This window comes from Camelus bactrianus, chromosome 13 (genome assembly GCF_048773025.1).
Source record: "Camelus bactrianus isolate YW-2024 breed Bactrian camel chromosome 13, ASM4877302v1, whole genome shotgun sequence".
Taxonomy (NCBI): Eukaryota; Metazoa; Chordata; class Mammalia; order Artiodactyla; family Camelidae; genus Camelus; species Camelus bactrianus.
This window is the reverse complement of record NC_133551.1, coordinates 69448769-69474958: the sequence shown is the minus strand read 5'-3', so window position 1 is coordinate 69474958 and position 26190 is coordinate 69448769. Positions and strand designations below refer to the sequence as shown.

At 53.2% G+C, this 26190-nt stretch overlaps 1 protein-coding gene and 1 non-coding gene across 11 annotated transcripts in view; one reads left to right on the top strand and one right to left on the bottom strand.

Moving 5' to 3' along the window:
- KAZN (kazrin, periplakin interacting protein) overlaps window positions 1-20903 on the top strand; it is a 406166-nt gene extending 385263 nt beyond the window's left edge. For 8 of the 10 annotated variants that reach the window (XM_074377376.1, XM_074377377.1, XM_074377379.1 and 5 more), the window contains exons 9-15: window positions 2669-2874; window positions 3330-3448; window positions 10697-10928; window positions 12439-12540; window positions 12987-13153; window positions 15409-15523; window positions 17307-20903. In XM_074377376.1, the coding sequence (XP_074233477.1) occupies window positions 2669-2874; window positions 3330-3448; window positions 10697-10928; window positions 12439-12540; window positions 12987-13153; window positions 15409-15523; window positions 17307-17471 (1106 nt within the window). In that variant the 3' untranslated portion in view covers window positions 17472-20903. Of the gene's footprint in view, window positions 1-2668; window positions 2875-3329; window positions 3449-3814; window positions 5080-10696; window positions 10929-12438; window positions 12541-12986; window positions 13154-15408; window positions 15524-17306 lie in introns of those variants that run through there. The other 2 variants (XM_074377378.1, XM_074377385.1) reach the window with 2 other exon arrangements.
- On the bottom strand, window positions 7339-7411 carry TRNAA-CGC (transfer RNA alanine (anticodon CGC)). Its single transcript has one exon. It is a non-coding gene; the product is annotated as a tRNA-Ala (tRNA).
- Window positions 20904-26190: the final 5287 nt, after the last annotated feature.

The following is a 26190-nucleotide window of genomic DNA, read 5'->3' as shown; positions in this document are numbered from 1 at the left end:
CCAGGGGACTTTATTCCCAACAATAGCCATCCTTGACTGAATGCATACTATGGCTTCATACTCAGAATTTATAATAGATGTATTAATCTAGAAGGTAGATAGTATTAGTATTATTATACCCATTTTATAGATGGGAAAACTGAGGCTTCGGGAAGTTAAGGAATTTGCCTAAAGTCAAGGTCTGTTCAATTCCAAAGCCAGGTCTCTTCCCACGGGGCTGGTCCAAATGGACAATTCCAACATGTCTTGGAATTTGGGGTAACCAGCTTCAGCCACACATCTTCTCTTATCTTCCCAGAAGTATGCAACAGAGACAGGACTTCCCAGAAGCATGTAACAAGGCAGAGGTTCTCAGATCTCTCCAGCCTAAGGACGATGCCCTTTAGTTAACACCTTTGGGACCCAAACAGAAAGGCTTCCTTGCAAGCCAAGCCCGTCCTTGGGAGCCCAGCTCCAGCAGGAGAAGGACTCTAGCTGGGCAGCTAACTCTCTTACCAGGCAGGGACTTGGAGCCCCCAAGCAGGGCTGCAGAGGCAGCTGCCATCTCCACATTCCTGGGCGCCATGGCGACACGTGTTCTCATATTTGTGACCTGCACAGCCGTGCCCTCTGCTGTCTCCCAGGCTGGGGCGGGGGTCACCTTCCATCCACCTGAGAAGGGAAATATGATAATGTTGCAGTAATCTCTCACCCTTACCCATCCAGTGCAGACAGGCCCCATCATCCCACTGTCACTGAGTCCATAGTGCAGCCCAGAGGAGGAGGCTGGGGGCAGGAGCAGCACCGTGACAACTTTCAGAGGTGAAAACCAAGGCAGGAGGCATCATCTCTGCCCACCCAGAGTGAGGTCACTCTGCCCAGGGCCCTGCTGGACCGGGGGTGGCATCCTCCAGGCCAGGTAGGGCTCCTGGCTGGGCAGTGAGAGGCCCCCGGGTGTTGGGGAGAAAGGTTTTGCTGGAGGTGGGATGAGGGAGAAGCGTGTGGTCACCAAGCTCCAAAGAGTCGTTTAAACGGAGGGAGGCAAGGGAATTGGGGGAAAGGGCTTTGTAACTTGGAAAAGTAAGATTTCTAGGCTGTGGTTTTCTTCAATTTCAAAAATAATATAGGCAATGCAGAAAATTTGGGAAACAAAAAAATATGCACACACTCACAAATGCACACTCACACACCCACATTCACGTACAATTACCCATCACCCCTTTCCAGAGATAGAGACTTTTTAACATTTATCCATCCAGTATTTTACATACATATACATATTTGAGACATGTTACATATATGTATATATTACACATATGTATACACATTATACATTATATATATCATATATATATATATATGTTTTAACGTGCTGCGACAGCATTGTACCAGGTATCTTATACTGTGCTTTTTCATTTGGCAATAGATTATGAACGTTTTCCCATGTCAAAAATATTCTCCTGTGGCAGATTTTTTAAATTAATTGCCTATATTCCAACATACAAATGGAACATCATTCATTCAGATAAACTGTACCGGTAGCCATTTATACTGCTTCCTAATTTTTTGACTTTTCCAATTTTTTCCATTGTAAATGTATCCATGTTTATTATGGAACTTCGATGGTACCCAAAGGTATAGCAAGTGAGAAATAACCGCACACACACTTCCGAGCTCCAAAAGAAACTTTGTGTTCTTCATACCCATTGTTTTACTATGTGCCCGATTTGATGGAGAAGCTTTTTTTTTTTTACCTCATTATAACAATTTGTAATATACGCTATCAGTAGGGTCATTTCGAATCAGGCTTTTTTTTTTTTAATACTTGTCATTTCTCATGGTATTGAGAGCTGATCTGTTTGGGTTTTCACTTACCTCTACTTTGAGAGATTCCTTCCCCTTCTCCATTGGCTCTTCACCGCCTGAACTTGGTGTTACCAGGTGTTGACGCAGCCGATGGGATTGGAAAATGCTGGTGGATAGACGTTTTTGTCTGCGAGGCCCATTCCAGAAACAGGCTTCCGTGTATTCTACTCTCAGGAGTAGAACTGAGGCTCTATTTATCCTAAAAATATGAATTACCCAGTTGCCCAAAGATGACTGCCTCTGTGTTGTTTACAACAGTGAAAAATGAGGGAAACCCAGGCCCATCAACAGTAGGCGGGCGAAGTAAATCACAGAGCATCCATTTGATGAATCCTGTGCAGTCAAGAGATATTACAGATGTCTGCTGAGAGGGCAGGATGTGCTCCGCGGTGTAAATGAGAGCAGCGTGTTACCAGACGGAACGCGCCATGCAAACGTGGGGATCTGTGTTTGTAAGCGTGGGTATTTGTGTATCCCAAAGAATATTCAACTAAATGCTAGCAGCTGCTGCCTCTGGGTAGCGTGGGATTTGGGGTGATTTTCACTTTCTGTTTTGCATTTATTCTTTTCTGGATGAAGTTTTCCAACTTCTTTTCTTTGGAGAGGGCATAGATTGCTTTTGTACAAAGGGCAGGGGCAGCAAAACAAGTAAAAACCATTTTGATTCCAAAAAGAAGAAATGCAGGACGGGGAGACATCCCTGCCCTCCTCCTGCACCTCCCCGGGGGTGCAGACTCAGGGGGTGCAGCCCGCCCAGTCCCTGCCCGCTGCAGCCCCCACCTGCCCCTCACCCCCTCACCCCCCTCCTGCTTGTGTGTTGCAGACTCGGACAGCCAGTGCAGCCCCACGCGCCAGAGCCTCAGCCTGTCGGAGAGCGAGGAGCAGGTGGACCGGCTGCAGCAGGTGGAGCTGGTCAGGACCACGCCCATGTCCCACTGGAAGGCCGGTACCGTCCAGGCCTGGCTGGAGGTGGTCATGGCCATGCCCATGTACGTCAAGGCCTGTGCGGAGAACGTGAAGAGTGGGAAGGTAGGGCACCTCCGGGCCCCCGTGGGAATGCCCCCCTCGCCCGCCCGTGAGTCTCACCAGCCCCTCCCCCACCCCATCCCCGGGGTTAGAGGAGCCCTAATTGAGGAGCTGGCTGAACCGGGTTCAGGCTCCAGTGTCCCCAGTACATCGTCACATCTCCTCAACATGTCCCTTCTGAGCCTCAGCTGTCTCATCTTTAAAATGGGACTAACCTTCGTTTACCTGGCTGAAGGGAGCGGGCACTGGACCAGCGGGGATTCCACCGCCTCGTGGGGCAGCAGCGCCCAGGCCACGCGGCTGCGGAGGTGTCCTTGGTGCTGGGCCCTGACTGCGGGGGGCCGGGCGGCGGGGAGACAGACGGGGAGAGGCAGCCCAGCCAGCAGCAGCCCCGGAGGCCTCAGGTGCCCATCCCCAAGCCTCCCTTCCGGAGCTCAGTCCCCACCTCCCGGGAGCAGGTGCTGCTGAGCCTGAGCGACGAGGACCTGGAGCTGGGGCTGGGGGTCTGCAGCTCCCTGCACCGGCGCAAGCTGCGGCTGGCCATCGAGGACTACCGCGACGCCGAGGCCGGCAGGAGGTGAGCCACGCGCCCGGGGAGGGGGAAGAAGGCACCCGGAACTTGGTGTCACACAGGTGGGGGGAAGTGCTTACTGTAGGCTGGGCCAGGCGTGAGGAGGGCCAGGTCCCAGGAAGTCACTAGGCAGGGTCCGGGTCACAGCCCAGTCCCACTCAGGGCCAGCCTTCCCCATAGAAAGATGGAGAAGACAGTAAATGAGGCCCCTCAATGCTCTATGATCTCCCCAATGAGGGCGTCAGGGGACTACACGGGCCCCCCCAGAACGCCTCTGCCTCCGAAGGTGGGCTGGCCCGAGTGCACCTGGGAACTGGCCAAAATATCTGTTCTGTCTACTGCCACCTCAAACCCCAGCTCTTACCATTTCAGGGTGTGGAAAGACAGCATAACGCAGGGAAAAGCAGACCCGGACAGAGAAGAAGTGGGCACGATTTGGAGCCAGGCGGGAGGGGGTTTCTATCAGCAAGCACATCTGAGGATGGCTGGAGGGCCCCCGGCAGGTGTGTCCACAGTGAGCCGCCCCACCCCCACTGCTCATACGCCCTACGCGCTGCCTGCCCTGCTCCTGACCTTTGTGAGCAGGACTTCTTGGGGAGCCCCTCATTCACCAAGCAGCTCTAGAGGGGAAAAGGGAGGACCCTTGCCCCCAGTCCTCAGAGTGCGGAGGGGGAAGAAAACTAATGGTAAATCTTACACTTTCTGTTTTGCATAATTATCTCCTTCACTGGTTTCCCCATCATTTTTGTGCAGTTAATTAATCAAACCTGGTGGTGTGTGCTATTTGCATAAGCAGCTTTGTGGATTAAAAAAAAAAGGCGGAGGGGCAAGGAGTGGAAAGTTGGGCTGGTTTAGAAATAGGAAAAGCAAACTCCTGGGTGTCCCAAGAGGGCCTTTGGCCTGATTCCTTGTGATTCTGAGGTGGGAGGAAATAGAGGTGAGGTGAGATCAGACACTCAGGCAGCGACTCACGGCAGGAAGGCCCTGGGCCTTATCAGCAGGTCAGGGCCCTCCTAGAAGACAGGGCTGGTGGGGAGGGTCAGAGGAGTGGGGAGATGGGGCGGGGGAGGGGAGCACAGGGTACCAGCGTGTACCCCTCCCCTGACGAGCTTCCCCTCCTGCGGGTCCCACAAACACCTCACACTCACCACCCACCCCGACCCAGGGCCCTCCCCGAATCCCCAAACTAGAAGCGCCTCCCACCCTGTCTCATTCCAACATGGTCATTGTTACTTGAACAGGGTGCGGCTGCCTGCCTCACCTCTCAAAAATGTGGGAACGCTGCCCAAGTTCCCCCCAAACTCGGATGAACCCTGAGAACCTCCCGGCACCTGGAAAGGGATGGATTCAACTCAGCAGCCAGATGTGAACAGATCTCAAACAATTATGAGAGCTGTAAGCAAGACTAAAAACCACGGACCGCCCCCTAGGGCTTCCTGGAGCAGCGAGGGGCCTTCGTTTGAGGGCTTTGTTCCCTGTGGGGTCCTGGCCAGCCTCTAAGTTGCCCTGTGAACTTGCCTTCTCTGCAACTCAGTCTCCTTACCTGTAAGTGAAGGGGGTTAAATTAAGACAGAGGATCCTTAACTTTGAGAGATCATGTCCTCTTTGAGAATGTAATAAAAACTTCTGAAACTTGCCCCAAAAGAAATATACAGATCCTTACAACTTTGCATTCTGGAACCCTCTGACCCACCCATGGAACTTTGAGGGGTCTGTGAACTCTAGGGTAAGAACCCCGGTGAGGTCATCATCGAGAACACATCCTGTGTGACTCGGGGCATGACCTTGCCCTCTCTGGGCCTGGTTCCCCTTAAATACTGACAACAAAATCCACCAACCCCTGCCAACCCATCACCTGTTAACTTTACGGGCATGATTTTATTTAACCATCACGACATCAATGCGGGATAGACATTCTTACCCCCATTTTAAAGATGGAGAAAGTGAAGCCCAGAGAAATAATGGGTGCAAAGTCACAGTACAAAGCATCTGACTTTGACATCAATTCCCTTTCCATTACCCCAAGCTGCCTTTGTGTTAAAAACATTAACGATGTCTTCTGTAATTAGCTACTGACATTTGTGAAACACTGAATGCGTCCCAGATCCTGTGATAGGGGTTTTACCTTCTCTTATCTCTTTGAGTCCACACAACTCCACGAAGCAAGCAGAAATAACCCCATTTTACAGAGGAGGAAACTGGGACATAGAGGTGCAAGGTCTCGGATCTAAGGGAGATCCAGCCAGAATGGAGTCGTGTTTTCTGTGCTGGATAATGACCCAGAGGACATCAAGATGCTGTGCCGAAATTCAGATTTCAAAGTCGAATCCAGTCCCAGTTTGGGGAGTGGGGCAGTGTCAAATTTTATAAACTGTTTGAATTACTTTTAAAATCATGCTGTTGTGTTCAACTTCCATGCTTACGATCGCTCAAACCAACAGCTGGGAAAGTGTTGCCAAGCTGAGGCCCCATGGGGACAACTTTAATGAAAAGAGAACCGTTTGGAAGGGCAGGAGTGTATTAATTATCAGCCTGCAGATGGAGACGGCTGATTATAAACGGGCCTCTCTCAAGTCAGTTCAGCAAGGGGCCCCCTCCCATACCCCACTCCCCACCCACCGTCTGGTTGCACCATTGATTTGCTGAGTAAATCCTTCCTTCAGACGGGAGAGAAGTCTTCTGGTTTCCACCAGTGACAATCCTGGCCCAGTGGCATCTGATTCAGCTCCAGCTCCCAGAGCAGTGATTGGCTGGGCCTGGGAAGTGTTCCTCTAAAGTGAGAAGGCTGGAGCCAGCCCTAGATGGGCAGCAAGGGGGACTCGGCCCAGGACCTTCTCATCCTAGAAGGGAGCCTGTCTTTGGGCCAGAAGGTTCCAGCTCAGAAGCTGGGTGCTGGGCCGCCTCCAAGAGGACTGGAATCAGTGCCCCACTCACCCAGCCTCGCTCTGCCTTCTGTGCATCGGATTATAAAACAGAAGGTGTTGGGCATTAACTCTGAGCCAGGTGGGGAGCCTGGGCCTTCGTGGATGTGCTGCACCTGGTCCTGCCCTCCGGGAGCTGATGGTCTGGTGGGCAGCTGGCCAGATGAGCAGCAGTTATCCAGTGTGACGAGTGCCAGGACCCCGGAGAGGCTCTGGGCACCAGGGGAGTCCTGATCTGGCACCGGGTCCCAGAGGGGTTTGGGGGAACGGTATCTCAGCAGAGTCCTGCAGGAGTTAAGGAGGTAAGGAGGCTGGGTGGGAGGCCTGGAGACAAGGAAGTGGGGAGACCCTGTGATTCTGGGTGGCTGAGAGGCAGGGGGAGGGGACGAGAGTGAAGCCAGGAGCCCACCCTTCCTTCCCTCAGTCCTTCTTCCGATGACATGTCTGCTCTGCATTGAACACTAGGCTGACTCAGAGAATTCATTTTTAAAGTTCCGTGTGTGATTAGCGCCTTAAAGGAAATTTCCAGAGGCAGAGCAGCAGGTCAGGGGAGCGAGTTCAGACAGCATAGTCAGAGCAAGCCCCTGCATGTGGAGAGGAGAGACCTGGGGGTGAGAAGAGAGCCTGGGTGGGGCTGGAAGGAAGTGGGTGCGGTGGAAGGAGGGCAGACCCTCACCACCCAAGGATCAAAGAACTCAGTGCATCCGGGAAGCACCCCCAAAACCTGAGCCCGGTGGGTATGGGAGCCTGGACCCTGTGAGGCCCCTCCAAGGACTTCTGGTTTTATTCCTGCAAAGGGGAGCCACAGGAGAGGTTTCTTGTTTTATTTCAACCTGCTCTGTTCTTTTTTCCCTCTTTTACTGACCCTTTATTAATTGAGTGTTCCCACTACTGGCTTATGAGCTAGACTTCTTTGTTATTGTTAGTTTCTTTGCGGGGGTGGGGATTAGTTTTTTTTAATTATTTTTTTTTAGATGGAGGTTCTGGGGATTGAACCCAGGACCTCACACATGCGAAGCATGCGCTCTTCCACTGAGCTATACCTTCCCTCCCATTAAGCATTTTTAAGTGTGCAGTTCAGTGCTATCAAGTACATTCACGCTGTTGTGCAACCATTACCACCATCCATCCCAATAACCCTTTTCATCTTGTAAAACTAAATGTGACTCTCCATTCTCCCCTCCCCCAAGTATAATGGCCACCACTCTACTTTGTCTATATGAATTTGAGTACCTCTGAGTACCTCATGTAAGTGGAATCACACAGTATTTGTCTTTTTGTGACTGGCTTATTTTACTTAGCATAGTGTCCTCAAGATTCACCCATGTTGTAGCAGGTGTCAGAATCTCCTTCCTTTTGAAGGCTGAATAATATTCCATTGTATAGATATAGCACATTTTGATTATCAATTCATCCACCAATGAACACTTGGGTTACGTCAATGTTTTAGCTATTGTGAACACGGGTGTACAAAAAAAATCCCTTCAAGACCCTGAATTCAATTCTTTTGGGTATAGACTCAGAAGTGGCTTTGCTGAATTATATGGTAACTCTATTTTTAATTTTCTGAGGAACCACTGTACTAATTTTCCACAGCAGCTGTAACATTGTATGTTCTCACCAACAATGCACAGTTCCAATTTCTCCACATCCTTGCCAACAACACTTGTTCTCTGTTTCGGGTTTTTTTTGTTTTGTTTTGTTTTTTGATAGTGGCCATCCCAATAGGTATGAAGTGGTATTTTATTGTAGTTTTGATTTGCATTTCCCTAATGATTAGTGGTGTTGAACACCTTTTCATGGGTCCATTGGCCATTCTTATATCTTCTTTGGAGAAAATATCTATTCAAGTCTTCTGCCCATTTCTGAATCAGGTGGTTTCTGGGGGGTTTTGGTTGTTGTTGAGTTTTAGGAGTTTTCTTTGCTCCCTTACGTAGTCCAAATTTCCATATGGTTATTATTTTCTTTCCTCTTGAAGAAGTTCCTTTTACATTTCTTGTAGTTCATTCTTCTGATAATAAATTCTTTCAATTTTGCTTGTTTAAAAAGTCTTTGTTTCCTCCCTCATTTTTAAAGACTTTATTTTTTAGAGCAGTGTTAGTTTCACAGCAAAACTGAGAAGCTACAGAGATTTCCCACATCCCTCCTGCCTTCACACGTGCACAGCCTCCATTATCAGTATCCCCCAGCAGGTGGAACATTGGCTTCCATTGAACCTACATTGACACATCATAGTCATCCAAAGTCCTTACCTTACATTAGGGTTCACTCTTGGTGTCTATTCTGTGGATTTGGGCAAACATTTAATGTAAATCATCCGTCATTACAATGTTATATACTGAACAGTTTCACTGCCCTAAAAATCCTCTGTGCTTCACCTACTCATCGCCGCCTCACCCAAACCCTGGAAAACATGGAACTTTTTGCGTCTCCATAGCTTTGCCTTTTCCAGAATATCATACAGCACGTAGCCTTTTCAGATTGGCTTCTTTCACTTAGTAATCTGCGTTCAAGTTTCCTCTAAGTGAGGGCTTTAAGCAGAGGAGTGACATGATCTGACTGATGTATTTGAAAGGCCATCTGGCAGCCATGGGGAAAGTGGACTAGAAGGGGCAAAGGGGTGTGGTGGGGGCAGTCAGGGAGGTAGTTAACGGAAATCTCTGCCAGAGGTGGCCTTGACTTGAACCCAGAAAAGGAGACAAGGGGGTCAGGCGCACTGACCAGAGTGATGGATAGATGGAGGGGGAGGAGGAGGGGAGAGGCGAGGCAGGGCAGGTGAGGACGGGGAGATGGGTGACCATCAGGGGTGGGAAAGTGCTGAGGGAGGGGACCAGCGTTTCATTTGGAGCCTGTTAAATCTGAGATGCCTGTGACAGGAGGAGATGCCAAGAGGGCAGCTAGTTAGAATCTGGGACTCAGAAGAGAGGAGAGACGGGAGGTGTGGATTTCGAGTCTCCCTTTACAGCAGTGATGCAGAGCCTTGGAAATGGCTGTTGGCCAGAGACAGGAGTGTATGGGGGTGGGGAAGGGAAGGGGTTGCGAGGGAAGATGTACCCACTTTAAGGCAACATCTACCCCTGGCATGGAGCTGAGTAGCTGCTCAATACACATTCTTGGAATGAAGGAAAGACCGCGAGGAGGAGGAGGAGCCGCCTAGGAGACCAGTAGGAGGGAGGCGGGATCGGCTAGCTCTGTCCTGCGGAAGGAATGGGAGAGGCCCCAGAGGCAAGGAGACCAGTCCAGGGGGAGACAGTGGTGCCTGGAGTGAGTGGTGGAGAGTAGAAAGGAGGAAGCTGAGTCAGGTGAGGTTGAAAATCCCACCCAGTTTTCCAGCGTGGTGGCCAGTAGGGCAAGCCGCCTCACTGCTTCCACCCCACCCAGGCTGGGGGGTGGGTGAGGGGTTCTCCCTCTGCTGGCCCTGATCCCAGGCCTGGGGAGGAGGGCGGCAGGCGTCTCTCTGTTAGTCCACCATTTCCCTTTCACATCAGGATCCTGTCATGGTCCCCCTGGGGAGGCTCCCATACCTGCTATTTCTTGAAGTCCTCTGCAGGTGGGAGGCGCTGTCCTCACTCCGTCTGCGAGGCTGCCACCCTGTGGCGAGCAGGGGAATGACACCTGAGGAGACCTCCCCCCCCACCCAGGAGCACCCACCTTCTGTCCATTTGAGACGCACTCATTGAGCACCCAATACGTGCATAGCACTGGGATCAGTTCTGTGTGGGATACAGAGAAATCTGAGACATGGCAGTGAGAAGAGGACTTGGAATAAGCAAAACATGGGGTCAATTCTGACTCTAAGACTTACCACTGTGTGACTCTGGGCAAAGTCCGAGGAGAGACAGGCCAGATAAAGTCTTTGCGGGCCTCAGGTGGGGATGCCAGGGGCCCCAGAGGTGCTGCCTCCTGCTGCATACGTCCCTGCAGCTCTGTCATTGTCCCTTTCCACTCTTGGTGTGTCTGAATGCGGTCTCTTCTCTTTTCCTGTTCCCTCCGTCTGTTGATCCCTTTTCTGTTCTTTGGGACTCGCTCTCCATTTCTGTCTCTCCCTCTGTCTCTCGGTGTCTCTGTCTCTCTCCTTGTCCCTGTGTCTCTTCCTGTCTTCTCCTCTCCACTCCCTGCATCCACGTCTCCCCATCTCTGCTCTCTCTCACTCTTCCTGTCTCCGCTCCCTCCCTGTTCCCGTCTATCTGTGACTTTCTTGGTCCTCTGCCCACCCTTTGGTTTTGCCTCTCTCTCTCCTTCTCTGCCCACCCCTGCCCATTGCTCCCGGTCCCTCTGTTTCTGCCCCCTCCCCCACCCCATCCCTCTCTCTGGCTGTGCCTCTCCTCACCAGCCTGTCCAAAGCCGCTGACCTGGACCATCACTGGGTGGCCAAGGCCTGGCTGAATGACATCGGCCTGTCCCAGTACTCCCAGGCCTTCCAGAACCACCTGGTTGACGGGCGAATGCTGAACTCCTTGATGAAGCGGGACCTGGAGAAGCATCTGAACGTGTCCAAGAAGTTCCACCAGGTCAGCATCCTGCTGGGGATCGAGCTGCTGTACCAAGTGAACTTCAGCAGGGAGGTGAGAACCAGGGCATGGGGGAGGGGCCCCTCCACAGCCCTGCTCCCCCTCTGCATCCACTGTCCTACCACCCAGTCATCTGCTCATCTGCCCATCCATGCCTCCTTCTGCCCGCTCCTCCCTCCCTCCCTCCCTCCCTCCCTCCATCCCTTCCTCTTTCCCTCCCTTCTTCCAACAACTGCTTCTTGGGTATGGGCCAGATCCTGCACTCAATTCAGGGGAAACAGGGAACGCTCATCTTCCAAGGACCCACTGCTTATCATGGGGAACCACAAAGAAGCTGGTGGCCACAACACCAAGGAAGGTTGTCCCATAAAGCCCAGGGTTTTATGGAAACCCAGAGGAAAAGCTTCCAGAGATCAGAAAGCCTTCCCAGAGATAGTGACAGCTAATCTGAGACCTGAAGGAGGAAGTCCAGGGATCAGTCAATAGAAGGTATGAGGGGAAAAGCATTCCACTGAGGGAACAGCATAAGAGTAAGGCCAGGGGACAGATCTGTGGCCTCAGAACTGAGAGTCCTGTGTTGCTCCCGTGTTGCGTTTGAGGTGGGCGAGTGAACAGGGATGCTGAGAGATAAGGAGGGGACTGTGGGCTATGTTACAGAGTTTGGACTCCTTGTTCTGAGTGCTGCCAAGCCAGAGAGCCCGGGGCATCTGCTTCAGCTCCCCCAAGACCTACTGGCACATGTCCCCAAACAGTCCCCCTAGGGAGGGGCCCTGGGGTGCTGGGTTCCATGGGGCTGAGTCCAGACAGCTTACTTTTCTTAGAGCCCTCTCAAAGCACAAGCAATTCAGGGTCGGGAGGAGACAGACGGAAGAGGGGCTTCGTGGCCTTCTCAAACACCCAACACAGAGCTCTGGGCCCAGGAAGTGATGAGGACACGGGCCCTGGTCCCAGGGAGCCCTCTGGTGCAGGAGGCAGATGTGTGGGAAGATCATGACAGTGACATGTAGAAATGGGCGTGGGGGCTGCGGGCTGCTCAGGGCACGCTGGAGGAATTGTGGGCCCGGGAACCCTTTGTCCCCAAGGAGGCCTGTGAAAGCACTCCACACTGACCCCTCTGCAGGTGGCCATGGGGGAGGTTTTGTCCCAGAGTGACAGTCGCTGCCCCCCAGAGGCTGGGTGGACCTGGGGGGATTCAGCTCCACACAGAATAGGCCTCGCTGGGGGGCGCCCCTCAACAAATATGCACTGAGCTCCTAGTCCAAGGCAGGGGGGCTGGGATACACAAAGTAGGCAGCTGCCGTGGGTCCCACCCGGCCCCACCCTCCAGGCACCGGTGTCTCTGCCTCCTGGCTCCTTCACTCCAGGAAGCAGGCTTCTCCCCATTTCCCAGAATGAAAGGTCGAGCCACAGATTGATGTAGCTTGAGCAGCCGTGGATGGCCCAGCCAGGACCCCCCGCATCGGCAGGCTGAGGTCCCCGCCAGCACCACGGACCCTGGCTCCCCGTGCGACCCTGGCGTGCTCCCTCGTCCCCCCAGCTGACCCCCTTTCTCCCCCTGCACCAGGCCCTCCAGGAGCGCCGGGCCCGCTGTGAGACACAGAACATAGACCCCGTGGTCTGGACCAACCAGCGGGTGCTTAAGTGGGTGCGAGACATTGACCTGAAGGTGAGGGGTGGTGGCGGGGGTGGGGGTGCCTCGTGGGCATGTGCCAATCCCATGCGTGTCTGTGTGCAAATCAGTATCCGTTTCTGTGCGGGCTGGGGCGTCGTTGCCCAGGTTGGCAAGAATACCCTGCCTCCTGTCACTCAGGAGGAGGGACCTCCTCCCCCCTGCCCCCACAGCAGCACCCCATCTCGCAGTGGGGGTGGGGTGCTGAGCCACCCTCGCTGTCTGAAGCAAGTGTGGGGTTGAATCCACATCCATCTTCTCACTGAACAGGTGTTTATGGCTGCCTGCCGAGGTCGGGGTATGTCAGTGACACAATATCCGGTCGTGGCTCTCATGGCCCTAAAAGAGTGGCGGCGGGGTTCCCCCTCAGTAGTAAACTAACTGGTCCCCAGGGGACCAAGCACCACCCCCGCCAGCTTACCACCCTTGTGCCTTGCCCTCAGGAGTACGCAGACAACCTGACCAACAGTGGCGTCCACGGCGCCGTGCTGGTGCTGGAACCCACGTTCAACGCTGAGGCCATGGCCACAGCCCTGGGCATCCCCAGCGGGAAGCACATCCTCCGGAGACACCTGGCGGAGGAGATGAGCGCCATCTTCCACCCGGCCAAGTGAGTGCGGGCTGCTGGCGGCAGCCCAGGGCTTGGGACACTGATGGTCCTGACTTCCCATCCTGGCCCCTTTTTTGCTGGGTCCCACTTGTTCTTTCGTAACACAGTGGTCTCCTTTTACAGATCAGAAAACTGAGGCTCAGAGAATCAAAGTGCTTTAGCCTGACTGAATCACAGACTAGAAAGAGGTGGGGGGCAGTCAGGCTTTGAAGAACGTGTGTGGTTAAACTGGACATTTAGAGAAAGGAGAGTGACCAGCATGTGTGTGAGGAAAGCCAGGTGAGGGTGGGGAGGGTTTGCACTGGCCTGAGAGACTGAGATGGCCATTCCAGGCAGGGCTAACTGTGGGACAAAGGTTTGGAGACAGGGATGGGCATGTTAGTGGTGTTTACCATCCAGGTGAGCAGATGTGTCAGCCCACCTGCCCTGGGCTCCCCATCTGAGAAGTGGCCAGAGGGTAAACACCTGGACAGATGAAATGGGCCCGCCACGCAGGATGCGGGCTGATGAGCAGAGGGAATCCGAGTGGAGGTGTATCCTTGGATGAGACACACATCCTGTCTGGACTCCCATTTCCTTTTCAGTAAAAACAAGAGAAGGGGTTCTGGGGTTCTCCCAAGCTCATCCAACAGCTCCTGTCCGTGAGTCAGGGGGATTGAATGCACTTCACACAATACCGCAGACAGAGCTGGCTGTGTGAGTGTAGATTTTCGTAGCTTCTGCACAAACAGCTTCCCCACTAGACCCAAGGAGTCCCTCCCCAGGTGGAGGAGAGAGGGCAGGCATCCGTGAAGACCTCATTTCCCGACCTTCCACGGAGCAAGATCCTCCCTGTTGTGAGGAAGCCCCGGCCCCTGTGGATCTAGAACTCAGTTTCCTCTGCCACCCAGCAGCCCTGCTGTCCCTGCACGCCACCCTCCCCTCCCTTGAACTTTCTCAGCAAAATTTGCTCTGGAAGAAGCAGAGCTTCTCTGACACAGCATAAAAGATGTTAGAAGGTTCATTCTCTTCATGTTTCCACCTCCGCGGTGGCCTGAGCTGAGGCTCACAGCTCCTGACCGCCTGTCAGCCAGAGCCCTTTCCTTCGTAATATGTTTTAACCATGAATGTGAATTATGATCACCCTAGCCATTTCTTGGACGCCAGCTAAGCTCCAAAGCACTTTTTAACTAACTCTCACAGTCCCTTCCCAAGGTTGGCTCTAAAATGATCCCCATCTCTCAGATACAGACACCCAAGTTCTCAGAAATTAAGTGACTTGCTCACGGTCATGCAGCCAATGAAGAGCAGAGCCAGGATTTCAAAGCCACTAAAGCCCCAAGAAAGATATCGACATAAGCATCTCAGGATTGGCGAGGTTGACCGAGAAGGTGCAGAAACCGCTGTCATTGCTGGGGTCCACCCTGCAGGCAAAGAGAGAAAGACGGGAGCCCCAGGGATGCAGTGATTTGCCCAAAATCTAGAACAGAAGGAAGGCAGCTGGGAGAACTAAGTTCAGATCTCCTGGTTCTGAACCAGCTTCTTGCCCCAACGCCGTGCCCTGTGCGTCGCAGCACTGAGATCTAACACAGGGGCTGGCAGACTTTTTCCACCACAGGCCAGGTAGTAACTATGTGAGCACTTGGGAGCCACAGAGTCCACGTCAAAAGTAGACACCTCTGCCGTGATCGCAAGGAAGCAACCACAGACAACGTGCAAACGAATGGACTGGATTCCAATAAAACTGTTTACAAAATCAGTCAGCCGGCTGGGTTCGGCCCACAGGCTGTAGTTTACCAAATCCTAATCTAACAGAAGCTTTCGATGCTTCTATGCAAAGAAGGGAGTCATGGGGGTAACTTCAGGCAACAGGTCAGTGGGGGAAGCTTTCCTGATGCTTCTCAAGCCACACCTAATTAGTTAAAATGTGGGGGTTCTCCCATCAGGTCTTCCCTTTCCTGATGGGGTTTGCAGCACACTGGAGCGGGTGGTTAAGAGAGACTTTGGAGTCTCTGACACTGGGGCTCAGGTCTTGGCTCTGGTACTGCCTGCTGTGTAACCCTGGGCAGATTGCTTAACCTCTCTGTGCCCCTTTTCCCCATCAGCAGGGCAGGCATGACAGCCTGACCTCTAGGGGTGGTGGCACAGAGGAGGTATTCAGTAAACCGCACTTACGGTCACTGTTACCAAAGTGAGGGAGTGAGCGAGAGGGAGTGTCTCTGGGTGGCAGCAGCTGACCGCCCCCCACTACTGGCTCAAAGTGGGTCTCTCCCCAGCTCCACAGGCATCCGGGAGGCTGAGCGATTCGGAACGCCCCCTGGGAGGGCCTCCAGCGTCACCCGGGCGGGGAAGGAGGAGAACAGCGGTGGGATCAAATACAAGGCTGGCCGGGTAGGTCGCCCAATGCATTCACCTGGGAGTCCCGCAGCCTCGGAAAGGACTTTTTGTTGTCTGAGCCCCCGTTGCCCTCTCCCAGCTTCTGTCTTGGCTTGTGGATGGGGAGCCAATGGGCCAGGTCACAGGTGCAGCCAGGAGAGAGGCCCCAGAAGCCACCTTCAAGGGACCTGCATGGTGGTTAAGACACAGTGACAAAGGCCCCACGAGGCTTAGTGTATCTCAAAGTGCAGGTCTCACCTGCCCGCGTCAGACTCACCTGGGCGGCTGCTTCACATGCAGATTCTGGGGCCCATTTGGGTCTCCTGACACAAGGGCCTTCGGGGCAAGGGGGCCCCGAGTGCCCTGCAGAGGGTTCCAACCCACCCCAACCTCTGAGAGTCACCGGCTCCAGGGACCAGACCGAGAGCAGTGGATGCGCCTCTGATGCATGAAAACACGGGCAGTTGGGTCTGACCATGGAGGCTGAGGGCGGCACAGGTTCCGATGGAGGTGTGTAGACACAGGTGGCGGAACTGGGTAATTCAAAAATTCTTCCAGTCATTCCGCAGGCCTTTTTGGGGACTAACTGCATTCTAGGCGCATCCCGAGCCTGGGGGATAATCATGAATGAATCACCCCCGGTACCTAGACCTCTTGGTCTAGAATATGTGTCCCCATTGGGGGTGACATACCCCCAAAAGGGGTCAAAGTTGGTTCAGGGGGTGGATAGTACACAAAAAATCCTTCCTCTTTTTATGCATAAAGCGCAGGTACACACGTGGTACATAAACAGATGGATGGCCTCCCTGTGGTATGGACATTTCACAGTAGGAGTGCGATTAGGGGGAAAGTGTCTAAAACGTCTTCTTTTTAAGAGGGGCAATAATGAAAAGAAGGTTGAGAAACACTGATCTGGAAAGAAAGGCAGTCAGATAAAGAATTACAAAGCACTGTCACGGCTACCATGGCGGAGATCTGTTCATGATAAGAGATAAATACTCCTTGAGGGCCCACTCTGCATAGTAACGACAACTACCTTGCCATGTCGTGTGCTCCACAGGTGGGGTTTCTACTCTTCATAACAACTCTGGGAGAAAGGAAGGTTTTTTGTTTTTTTTTTTTTTTTACCATTTTTTATTGATTTATGATCATTTTACAATGTTGTGTCAAATTCCAGTGTAGAGCACAATTTTTCAGTTATACATGAACATATATATATATTCATTGTCACATTTTTTTCTCTGTGAGCTACCATGGGAGAAAGGAAGTATTAATCCCATTTTGTAGCTGAGAAAACTGAGCTCAGAGAGGGCAAGTCACTTGTCCAAAGTCACACAGCTGGGAAATGGCAGAGCATGGATTCAAACCCCAGTTTGCGAGTCTCCAAAACCCACACTCTCTCTGCCACACCAAGTGGTGGTGGAGTAGTTCTTCTTGATCTGGGAATGCAGCCAGACCTCATGCCCACACCAATTCTCACCTCTCTCCCTGCTGAGGAGGAAGGTAACAGACTTTCATGGATAATCAGAAAGACTGTATTTGTTTTCACCCTTGGTAACCAACTGGTTCCTTCCAGTTAGGAACACAAAGCTCTCTCCCGATGTTAACTCACAAAATCTTCTCAGTCTCCCTGAGCAGTGGAATATTATTCCTAAATAGGAGGAGCACAGAGTGGTTAGGTGAGCTACTCAAAATCACACAGCAGTTCAAATTGGAGAGCCCGCATTTCCCAGATCCAAGAATATTCGATTCTTTTTTCTCTTCTCCCTGTCCTTTGTTCTCATCCCTCTCTTCACAGCTGCCCCTGGGAAAGATAGGAAGGGGCTTCAGCAGCAAAGACCCCGATTTCCACGATGACTACGGCTCCCTTCAAAACGAAGATTGTGGAGACGATGACTCCCAGGGCAGGCCAGAGCAGTGCCATCTGGAAGGCTACAACGGCCTGGAGGTCACCAACGTGTAAGGAACCGATGCTGCACCAGACCCAGCATGGAGGGACCCAGGGCAGAAGAGCAGCCAGAGGTCGCTGCCACTGTACATAGTGACCTTGGACTGAGGGTGCTCCCCTAGTCCTGGGCAAACCCCAACAGACCGCTGTCACTTTGGATGGGAGCACTGAGGAACGAGGAGGCACCAGCCTGCCTGCCCTGAGCGGGCCGCGGACTTCCCTGCTCGCTGGAAGGAGACTGGCACAGAGGACCTGCGGGGGCGCCCAGCCCCTGCGGAATCGAGGCTCCATCTCAGAACGACTCAGCCACTGAGCAGTCCAAGTGGCCCTGGGGGCCTTGAACTGAGCTGCCACGGTGGGAAAAGGCACATAGTCCCCCAAAACACCCTCCCAGGAGGAGCAAGTGGGACTCCAACCAGACGTACGGAGCCGGGTAGTGACAGCACCAGGAGCTAGCAAAGCCTGAGGCTGACTGGTCACCACGTGCGCCCTTCTGGCCGGCCTGGTGGACGTCTCGGCCCCAGTACACATGCCCCCCACCCATGACTGAGGGAGGACGTGGCTTCTGACTTGGGTCACTGTGTCTCTCTTGGGAGAATGCGAAATGGGAAGGCCATTCCCTCCCACCCCAAAAGCCGTGTGTCACATGGGGGTGGACATGTTGAAGGGCTACTTACACACATCCTTCAGGAGTGGCCACACTGGGTGGAGGCAGGCGGTGATCCCTGTGGGGGCGGGGCTGGGCAGCAACATTCCCAGGAAATGCAGGTGTCCTGAGTTAGGTCGGTGACACCAAGTGTGCCAATGGGTTTGGGATTGAGAGCAGGGAAGTGCTTGTCATTGTTAACCCAACAATCCTTGTTGTGACACCTCTGTCACCTGACACACAGGTGTGCTGCCGATGCCATAACTGAGCGGAATCTCACAGGTCGTGGAGGAGAGGACCCCCAGCCCTCTTCTTCCCTTGGCTGCTCTTTTCCTGTGTGGCTTCTTCCCAGTGGCCTCACCTCTCTGTGGCTCAGCATCTTCATCTACAATACTTCGGGCTCCCTCCTGGGGATGTTGTGAGGATTAACACTTGCTAATGTCTGTAACACTTTGTAACCTCTCAGGAGACAGGTGGGAAGTTACGGGGTCCAGGGAGGGTGTCTAATTTCCCATTTACAGCATGGAACTGATAGTGAACTGGTTCTCTCCGGCTGTTTGGGTTGGAGCCGTGTGCAAAAGGAGCACAAGGAATTTTGTTGTTCAGACTCTCTAGAGCCCCCAGGAGGACTTGACCCCCCAAAAAGGGGAAAATCCCATGTGCACAACCCTTGAAAACCAGTTTGCACATGTTCAGGCTTGAGTTCATTGACCTCGATGCTGAGGAACGATTAGGGAAGGACAGAAGGAATTGGGTCCTACTTACACTTCGGTTTTCAAAGCAAATCACTTGCTGGAACCATGATGCTCGACCCCATTGAAGCCTTTTGCACCAACAGTCCATGAGAGGTTTGAATTTCCAAAACTCGACAGGTGTCAGCCTCCGAGAACCAGCAAAGCACCTCTTCTTCAACGCAATGAATTATTTCCCCTCACGAAAAAAGCACAGACCAAGGCTGGATGAACTTGAAATGACTCCTCCCTGAGGCCCAAGGCCGTGGGCTTTTTTTTTTTTTTTTCTCTCTCTCTAACTTGAACACAATCACAGCCTTTCCTACCCTGGAAACCGAATGCCTGGTAGGTGGGCCGGTTGAGGCTCCCTTTTGGCTGAATGTTTGGCCTCCCAGGGAAACACTTCTGATTCCAGGGCCTGACAGGCCGAGTTCTGGAACCTGATTGGCTTTGCTGAAGTTCCAAATCCAGTACCTGTATGACATTTAGTGACATGCATGGGGCCTGAGGCTGCAGAACCCCGCGGCCCGGAGAGGGGAGTTAAAACCTCCCTCTCCCCTGACCCACAGGTCACTCCCGAGCCAGTCTCCAGGCTGGGTGACCCAGGACCCCAGGATCTGCCTCTCGGGGAAGCAGCAAACCCAGAGGGCAGTGATCCCCGTGTCGGGAGTGGGAATAGCAGACAGACAGGTGCCTGAATGCTGGTCTGATTATCTGAAACCGATGAACTGTTCCCCAACTCAGCCCCACTGGGGACAAGATGGGTAAGTGGACAATGGAGGGTGGTCATTGGCAGGGGTGGCATTCATTGCCCAAAACATTCGCAGCATTAGGGCGGCAGGCCTGGGGCAATGCAGGCAACCTCAGTTGTACCTTTTGGTCCAAATTATGCCCTGACAGCAGATTCCTCCCTGATGCTCTGTATCCCTGGCAGCCAGGGGAGAATTTGGAGCTGGCTTTTCAACATGAGGATGGGCTGGCTGATAAATTAAAAACCTCCACACAGAGTTAAATCAGGTGAGCTTTGTCTGCTGGGAAAAAAAATTCCTGAATGTCAACTCTGCTTCAAGAACAGGCAGGAAGAGCAGAGGGTGCAGAGAGACTTGGCAGAGAGGACCTGGTAGCTGGTTAACAAAGGCTGGCAGAGTGGCCACCCACAGAACAGTGACTTGCCATTGCCACATCCTGTCTAAATGGCCTGAATAGTGGTCTTGGTCCTTAAAGGGTAACATGGCATCTGGACCTGGGAACTATATGTGTTTCTCTGAGAGGTGTTGTTGCCTATGCCCAGGGATGCTGGCTCCTTAAAAAGAGGTCGTTGGTGTCAGAGGTTGGAGAGAACCAGGGTAGGCAGAGACACCCCCTACTCCTCCCAGAAGCTGCGGGACAGAGCCATCAGAAGGCACCTGCCGGGTGGACTCAACTTCCTGACCCCCGATGCCTCTGAAAGGCCCCTTTGTCCTTGGCTGAGCAGAGCCTTTCTCCCAGAAATCTGCCTCAGCTTCGCAGTCATCGGACCCCAGACTGCAGGAGGCAGGGGGAAGCCACGGGAGAACCTGGATCAGATGAAGCCGAGGGGAAGGGGACTCCACACAGCCCAGCCAGCAGGAGGGGCCTCAGAACAGTGACCCCAAATCCTGAGGTCACTGGACTGGGCTGTGTCTGGCAGAACGGGACGGTTTGGCAAGATGTTACTTGAGTGTTCACGGCAGGGGCACCAGCACCCTGTACTGCTCTAAGCCTAGCTCTCCCCTGTCCCGTCAAAACCCGCTGGGCACCATCACTTCCGCTTTGCCCTTCAAGGCTCCAGCAGTCTCCTGGCAGGTGAGTGGCTAGAAGAAGAAGGCGTGTGGGAAATAGCATCTCCTGACATTAACATTACTCCCGGCGGTTGGCTGTTGAGAATTTCCTGAGCCCTAACACCCTGGGAAGGTTGCGGCTGCAAAGGAAACGGGTTGTCCGCGAGCAGAGATGATGTTACCGACCTTTAGCTGCTGGTCATGGCCCCGAAGGTCTTCCCAAGAGTGAATTTTAACACTGTAACAATAAACACTACTACACAACGCTTCACTGATGAGGTGGCCTTTTTCTCTGGGTTCTCAGTTTTCCCAACGGCTTGTTTTGGGGGGCGGGTAACTGGAGTTTCTTTAATGGAGGTACTGGGGATTGAACCCAGAACCTTGTGCGTGCTAAGCAGACACTCTTCCACTGAACTATACCTTCCTCTCTCCAACAGCTTCCTTGAGAGGGGAGAGTATTAACCCATTTCATAGATGGAGAAACTGAGGCTGGAAAGCTCTGAGGGGCTTACCTAGCTCCATAAAGCTAAGAAGTTACAGGGACCCAAACTTAGTCATCTGTCTCCAAATCCCAGGCTTGTTCCTCCCCACTGTGCACCCCACACCCTGGTAATGTTGGTGACCCCACCCTCAACCCCCACCTTCAGCACAGGACTTGCCTTGCCAGGTGGCTTCACTCAAAATGGAGTTCAGGGGCATTCTTTCCTGCTGGAAAAGCCCAGCACTCGCTGCCCATGTCAGAGCGCTGCCTCCTGTCCCAGGAAGGAATTCCCTCCCTTAGTCACCCCTCCCTTAGCATCATGTGTTTCATTGTGTCACCCCTCCCGGGGTATTTACATTAATAGATCATCGGTGGTCGTAGTCCCAGGCAGCTTGTGCTGCTACAACATAATCCCAGAGCCGGGGGGGGGGGGGGCTTACACAGCAGACATTCATTCCTCACGTTCCAAAGGCTGGGAAGCCCAGGACCCGGCTGCCAGCCAATCCAGTCCTCAGTGAGAGCTCTCGGCTGCCTTCTCATTGCGTCCTCGCAGAGTGGAGGCAGAGAGAGGAAGGGCGCCCTCCGGAGTCTCTTCTTACAAGGGCACTGATCCCATCGGGAGGGCCCCACCTCGTGACCCGATCAACTCTCGAGGCCCATCTAATACCATCACACTGGGGGTTAGGGGTTTTCACATATGAACTTTGGGAGGATGCAGACATTCGGTCCACAGCAGCGGTGGAATCACAGCCGTCCTAGCACAGCACATCTCAGACGTTAACACGCGCCCGGGAGGGACAGGTGCTTTTGGAATGAAGATGCTGACTCCGGAGGTCTGGGACGGGGCCTGAGACTCAGCATTTCTAGCACACTCCCAGGTTGTGCTGCTGGTCCAGAGACACACACACTGAGTACCAAGATCATGGCAGACAGTGGGGCCCTCCTGGCAAAGCCCAAATCGCAGGAGGCAGGGGCTGGTCAGAGGGCTCCACCCAGGTGTTTGACAGGCCTTGATGGAACCCCGCTCTGGTGAACCAGGCTGTATGCTTCTCCTGGGACAGGAACCCAGCCCAACTCCTAGCTGATTGCCAAGGTCAGGCAGGGGGTGAATGCTCGGGAAGTGTGCATTGAACATGGAGGATTGGAGGATTTGGAAGAGTGAGAAGACACCGTGAGACAGGCCTGGGGATGGCCTGTTTCAGCAGGTTGACCACACATACTGAGTCAGCGAACCTCGTGGAGGCCAAGGCCCATTCTTGGTGCTGGAGAGATAGTGGCAAAACTTATGTAACCCAGCTAAGGAAGGCAAGAAACTCATCCGTGACGGGATGACTGAGTTCAGACGTGCTAAGTGAGAAGAGTGATGGAGGGGTGGGGGGGTCCCAGAGGACTTTTGAGCTGAGACGTTAAGTTCTGAGAAGGAGCCAGCCCTCAAAGACCAGGTGGAAGAACATTCCAGGCAGACTGACTCTGAGCTCAGTGCTGAGGATGCAGTGGGAGTGAGATCCCGCCCAGCCTCTGCCCGCACGGAGCTCCCCATCCAGCGGGGAAGAGAGGCATATATCAAATACTCCTGAGCAATGTGAAATTATAACTGTGACCGGTCCTGAGAGCAGGGGGAGCTGGTAATCAGCGAGCTCATCTTATAGGGATTCAATGCTTAAGAGGAAGTGAGGCTGGGGCGAGAGTTCAGCAGATTAAGAGGAAAGGGAAGAGGATTCCACAACTGCGGCAAAAATAAGACTCCAGGACAGGTGGGATTTCTGTAGTAGACAGCGACAGGTGACAAACCCCAACTCAAAAACTGGTTTAAGAAGAAAAAGGAATGTACTGGCTAGTGTGAAGACCAGTCCAGGACTACCACTGGCTTTGGACTCAGCCGGATCTGGAGTGTCCGGTGATATCTTCAGGGTCTTCATCTTTCTTCATCCCTTGGCTTTGCTTTTCTCTGCGTCAGGTCCATTCCCAGAGACGTTGATCCCAATTCTTGGCAAAACTTCCACGAAGACACACAACCTCCCAGCTCAGCGTCCCCTGCACAAGACAGAGGCTCTCACCTGGTAGTCCTAGCAACATCTCAGGTGGAATCTCATTGCCTTAGTGGGATGGGGTCGCAAGCCCACCGGGGGTGGGGTCAGCCCACCAAGGCTCATGTCCTGAGGGGCACACATGCACTGGCAGGAGAAGAGAGTGCCTGGTGGCGCTTAGGGGGCCGTGTGGCCGTGAGACCCTCCGACGTGGCCCAGGAGGTGGAGAGATGGGGGGTTCTTCCCTGAAGGGTGCTTCCACTACCCAGCTGTGGGGCAGGGCAGCCAGACCCCAGGAAGAGGAGCCCCCTGATATTCAAAGAGGGAAGGAAACTTGAGTCCCAGCACCTGGCAGCTTACAGGAGCACCAGAAACAGAAGTGAGAATTCAGAGATGAGATGTAACAACAGCCAACAGTGACGGGACATTTGCCCCGTCCTTCACGGCAGGGTTTCTCAGCCTCGGCAAGGCAGATATCCTGGCCGCACTTTGGAGGGCGGAGGGCAGAGGGCGGAGGGCTGGCCTGCGTGTTGCAGGATGTCTAGCAGCCTCCCTCGCCTTCATTCACTAGAAGCCAGTAGCATCCCCCCACCAGTCACGGGAGCCCCAAATGTCTGCCGACATTGCCACGTGTCTCCAGGGGAAGCAAAAATCACCCCCAGTAGAGAACCACAGCAGGGTCGTGTTTTTGCCCTTTTAATCCTCCCAGCCGCCCCTGCAGTGGGCATTGTTTTTCACATCTGACAGATGGGGAAACTGAGGCACAGCAACATTACACAGATTCCCAGAGTCCTGAGCTAGGCGTGGGAGCTGGGATCTTAGCACTGCAGACTGGCTCTCTGCAGAGTCTGGGCTCGTACCCACTGGCCTAAGGCTGGCCGGCCACACCCAGCTCTTTACAGTAAAAAAAATCCTGAAGCCACAAGTTCCCAGGGCTGAAGAGATAGCCCATTGTTAAGTATGGTGTTCCCGGAAGCCGGATCCACTCCCTCCACCTGACAGAAAATTGCTCTGTAAATTATGGGTTTCAAGGACAAAGGCAGCTCTGTGAGCAGAGACTTAAAACAAGATAATAATTTAGGAACCAGCATGCTCTGCTTGAGTGAGTACTTACAATAGCTAATCTCACACCACACCTCCATCAACCCCATTTTATTAAAAAAAAAAAAAAACAGACAAACCAGGAAACAAGCAAATTAGTGATGGAGCCTGACGGTAGCTGAGGAACCAGCCCCCCTGCTCTTCCCCCCACGCTGGGAGTTGGGGGCGTGGCAGGCGCTGACTGTCCCACTCCCACCAGGCTTGGCCATAGACAGACACAGGCCGTGCGGCCACTGCCTTCCCCCATGTGGACCGCAGCATCTCTGCCGAGCACCCCTTCCCCTCCTCTGCCGGCCTTGGGGGATCGCCCCAGGCTCGCTGCCTGTCATTCTCGGGAGTGGGGCTCTTTTCAGCACGATGTCCTATTGTCCTACCACCTCCAGCGTCGCCATCACCCCCTCCCCCGCCTTCAGGGAAATAACATGATCCCCGCTGGAAGCTCCCAGCCCCTCAGCCCCCTGGCCACTGCAAATGGCCCCAGGGGTGGCCCTGAGATGCGAGGAGGCAGAATCAGAATCCCTACCTAGACGGTTCGAATTCGTGAGTGGAAGGTGAGCTCTGGCTTTCCTCTGGATCTTGAGCTATGAGACTTGCCCCAGAATTGCAGGCCGCCATGTGTCTCCCACTAGAAGATGCCTGAGAGAACGAGACGGACCCAGAGCCAGAACACAAGATGCAAGAGGGAGCAGGGAGGACTGTCAGTCCCTGGAGTCAACTGTCCCTGAGGCCAGGTCCCCCCTGCTCCCTGGGGGTTGGTTCGGTGACACCCTAACCCTTCCCACTTCCCCCATTCCTTCCCTGTGTTAGTTTTCTAGGGTCACCATAACAATGTTGCTTTTTAAACAATAGAAATTTAATTTCTCACAGTTCCAGAGTCTAGAAATCCAAGATCAAGGTGTCAGCAGGGTTGGTCTCCTCTGAGGCCGTCTTCTCCCTTTGTCCCCCTGCAGGCTTCCCTCTGTGTGTGTCTGTGTCCTAATCTCCTCTTCTTATAAAGACACCAGTCATACTGAGTCAGGGCCCACCCTAATGACCTCATATTAACTTAATCACCTCTTTAAAGACCCTGTCTCCAAGTAAGGTCACATTCTGGAGCACTGGGGGTTAGGACTTCAACATAAGAATTTGAGGGGCACAGTTCAGCCCACAGCACCCTCACACAGGCCCCCCACCACCCGCTTAAGGCAACTCAAATTGGGTTTCAGGCTCTCGATCCTAAGAGTCCCAGTTAAGCTACCCACCAACCGCTGGGCTTGACCCCAAAGCGACTCCTGTCCCTTCTCTCAGTTCCTACATCCCGCATACATATGCACACATGCACGCAGGCATGCACATGACTACCCACCGCATTTCAAGCACTCTACCCGCATTACATTGAATAATATGGAAAGATGGAATAATCTTAAATTCTTTTTTTTTTTTTTTTGGACTGACCTAATTTTGCTAGCTAGAGATGCCTTCCCTTGAGCTTGTAATGTTGCAGAGTCAGAGGCCAAACTGCATTTGTGGGGAATCGACCCAGGTCTTATCCTCAACCTAGCAATTTAGAATTTAGAGATAGGGCTTGAGGGCCTGCATTCTAAGACTAAACTACAGGTTTTCAGATACAGGAGGTGTGGTGTGGGGCTTGAGCATATGTATTTTCCGGAACCTCTTTGGGTGGTTCTGTGGCACAGTCAGGGTTTGGGACCGCTGCCCTGGGGTAGTAAATCCAGCCTAGACGGTCCTTGGGCTATTACAGCACGCAGTCCCATAACTCGCCACTAGATGGCAAGCAAACCAGCACAGACCACCCAGCAATCCAGGCCCAATAAGTCACTGTCACAGGGTCCCCCGTCCATCCCTGCAGCCTGAAAAGGGTGGCTCTTGATAGAGAAATGACTTCTGTTTTGTTTCCCCACTGAAGGCAAGAAACACATCTTCAGTGGGACAGGCAGAATTTGGAAGCT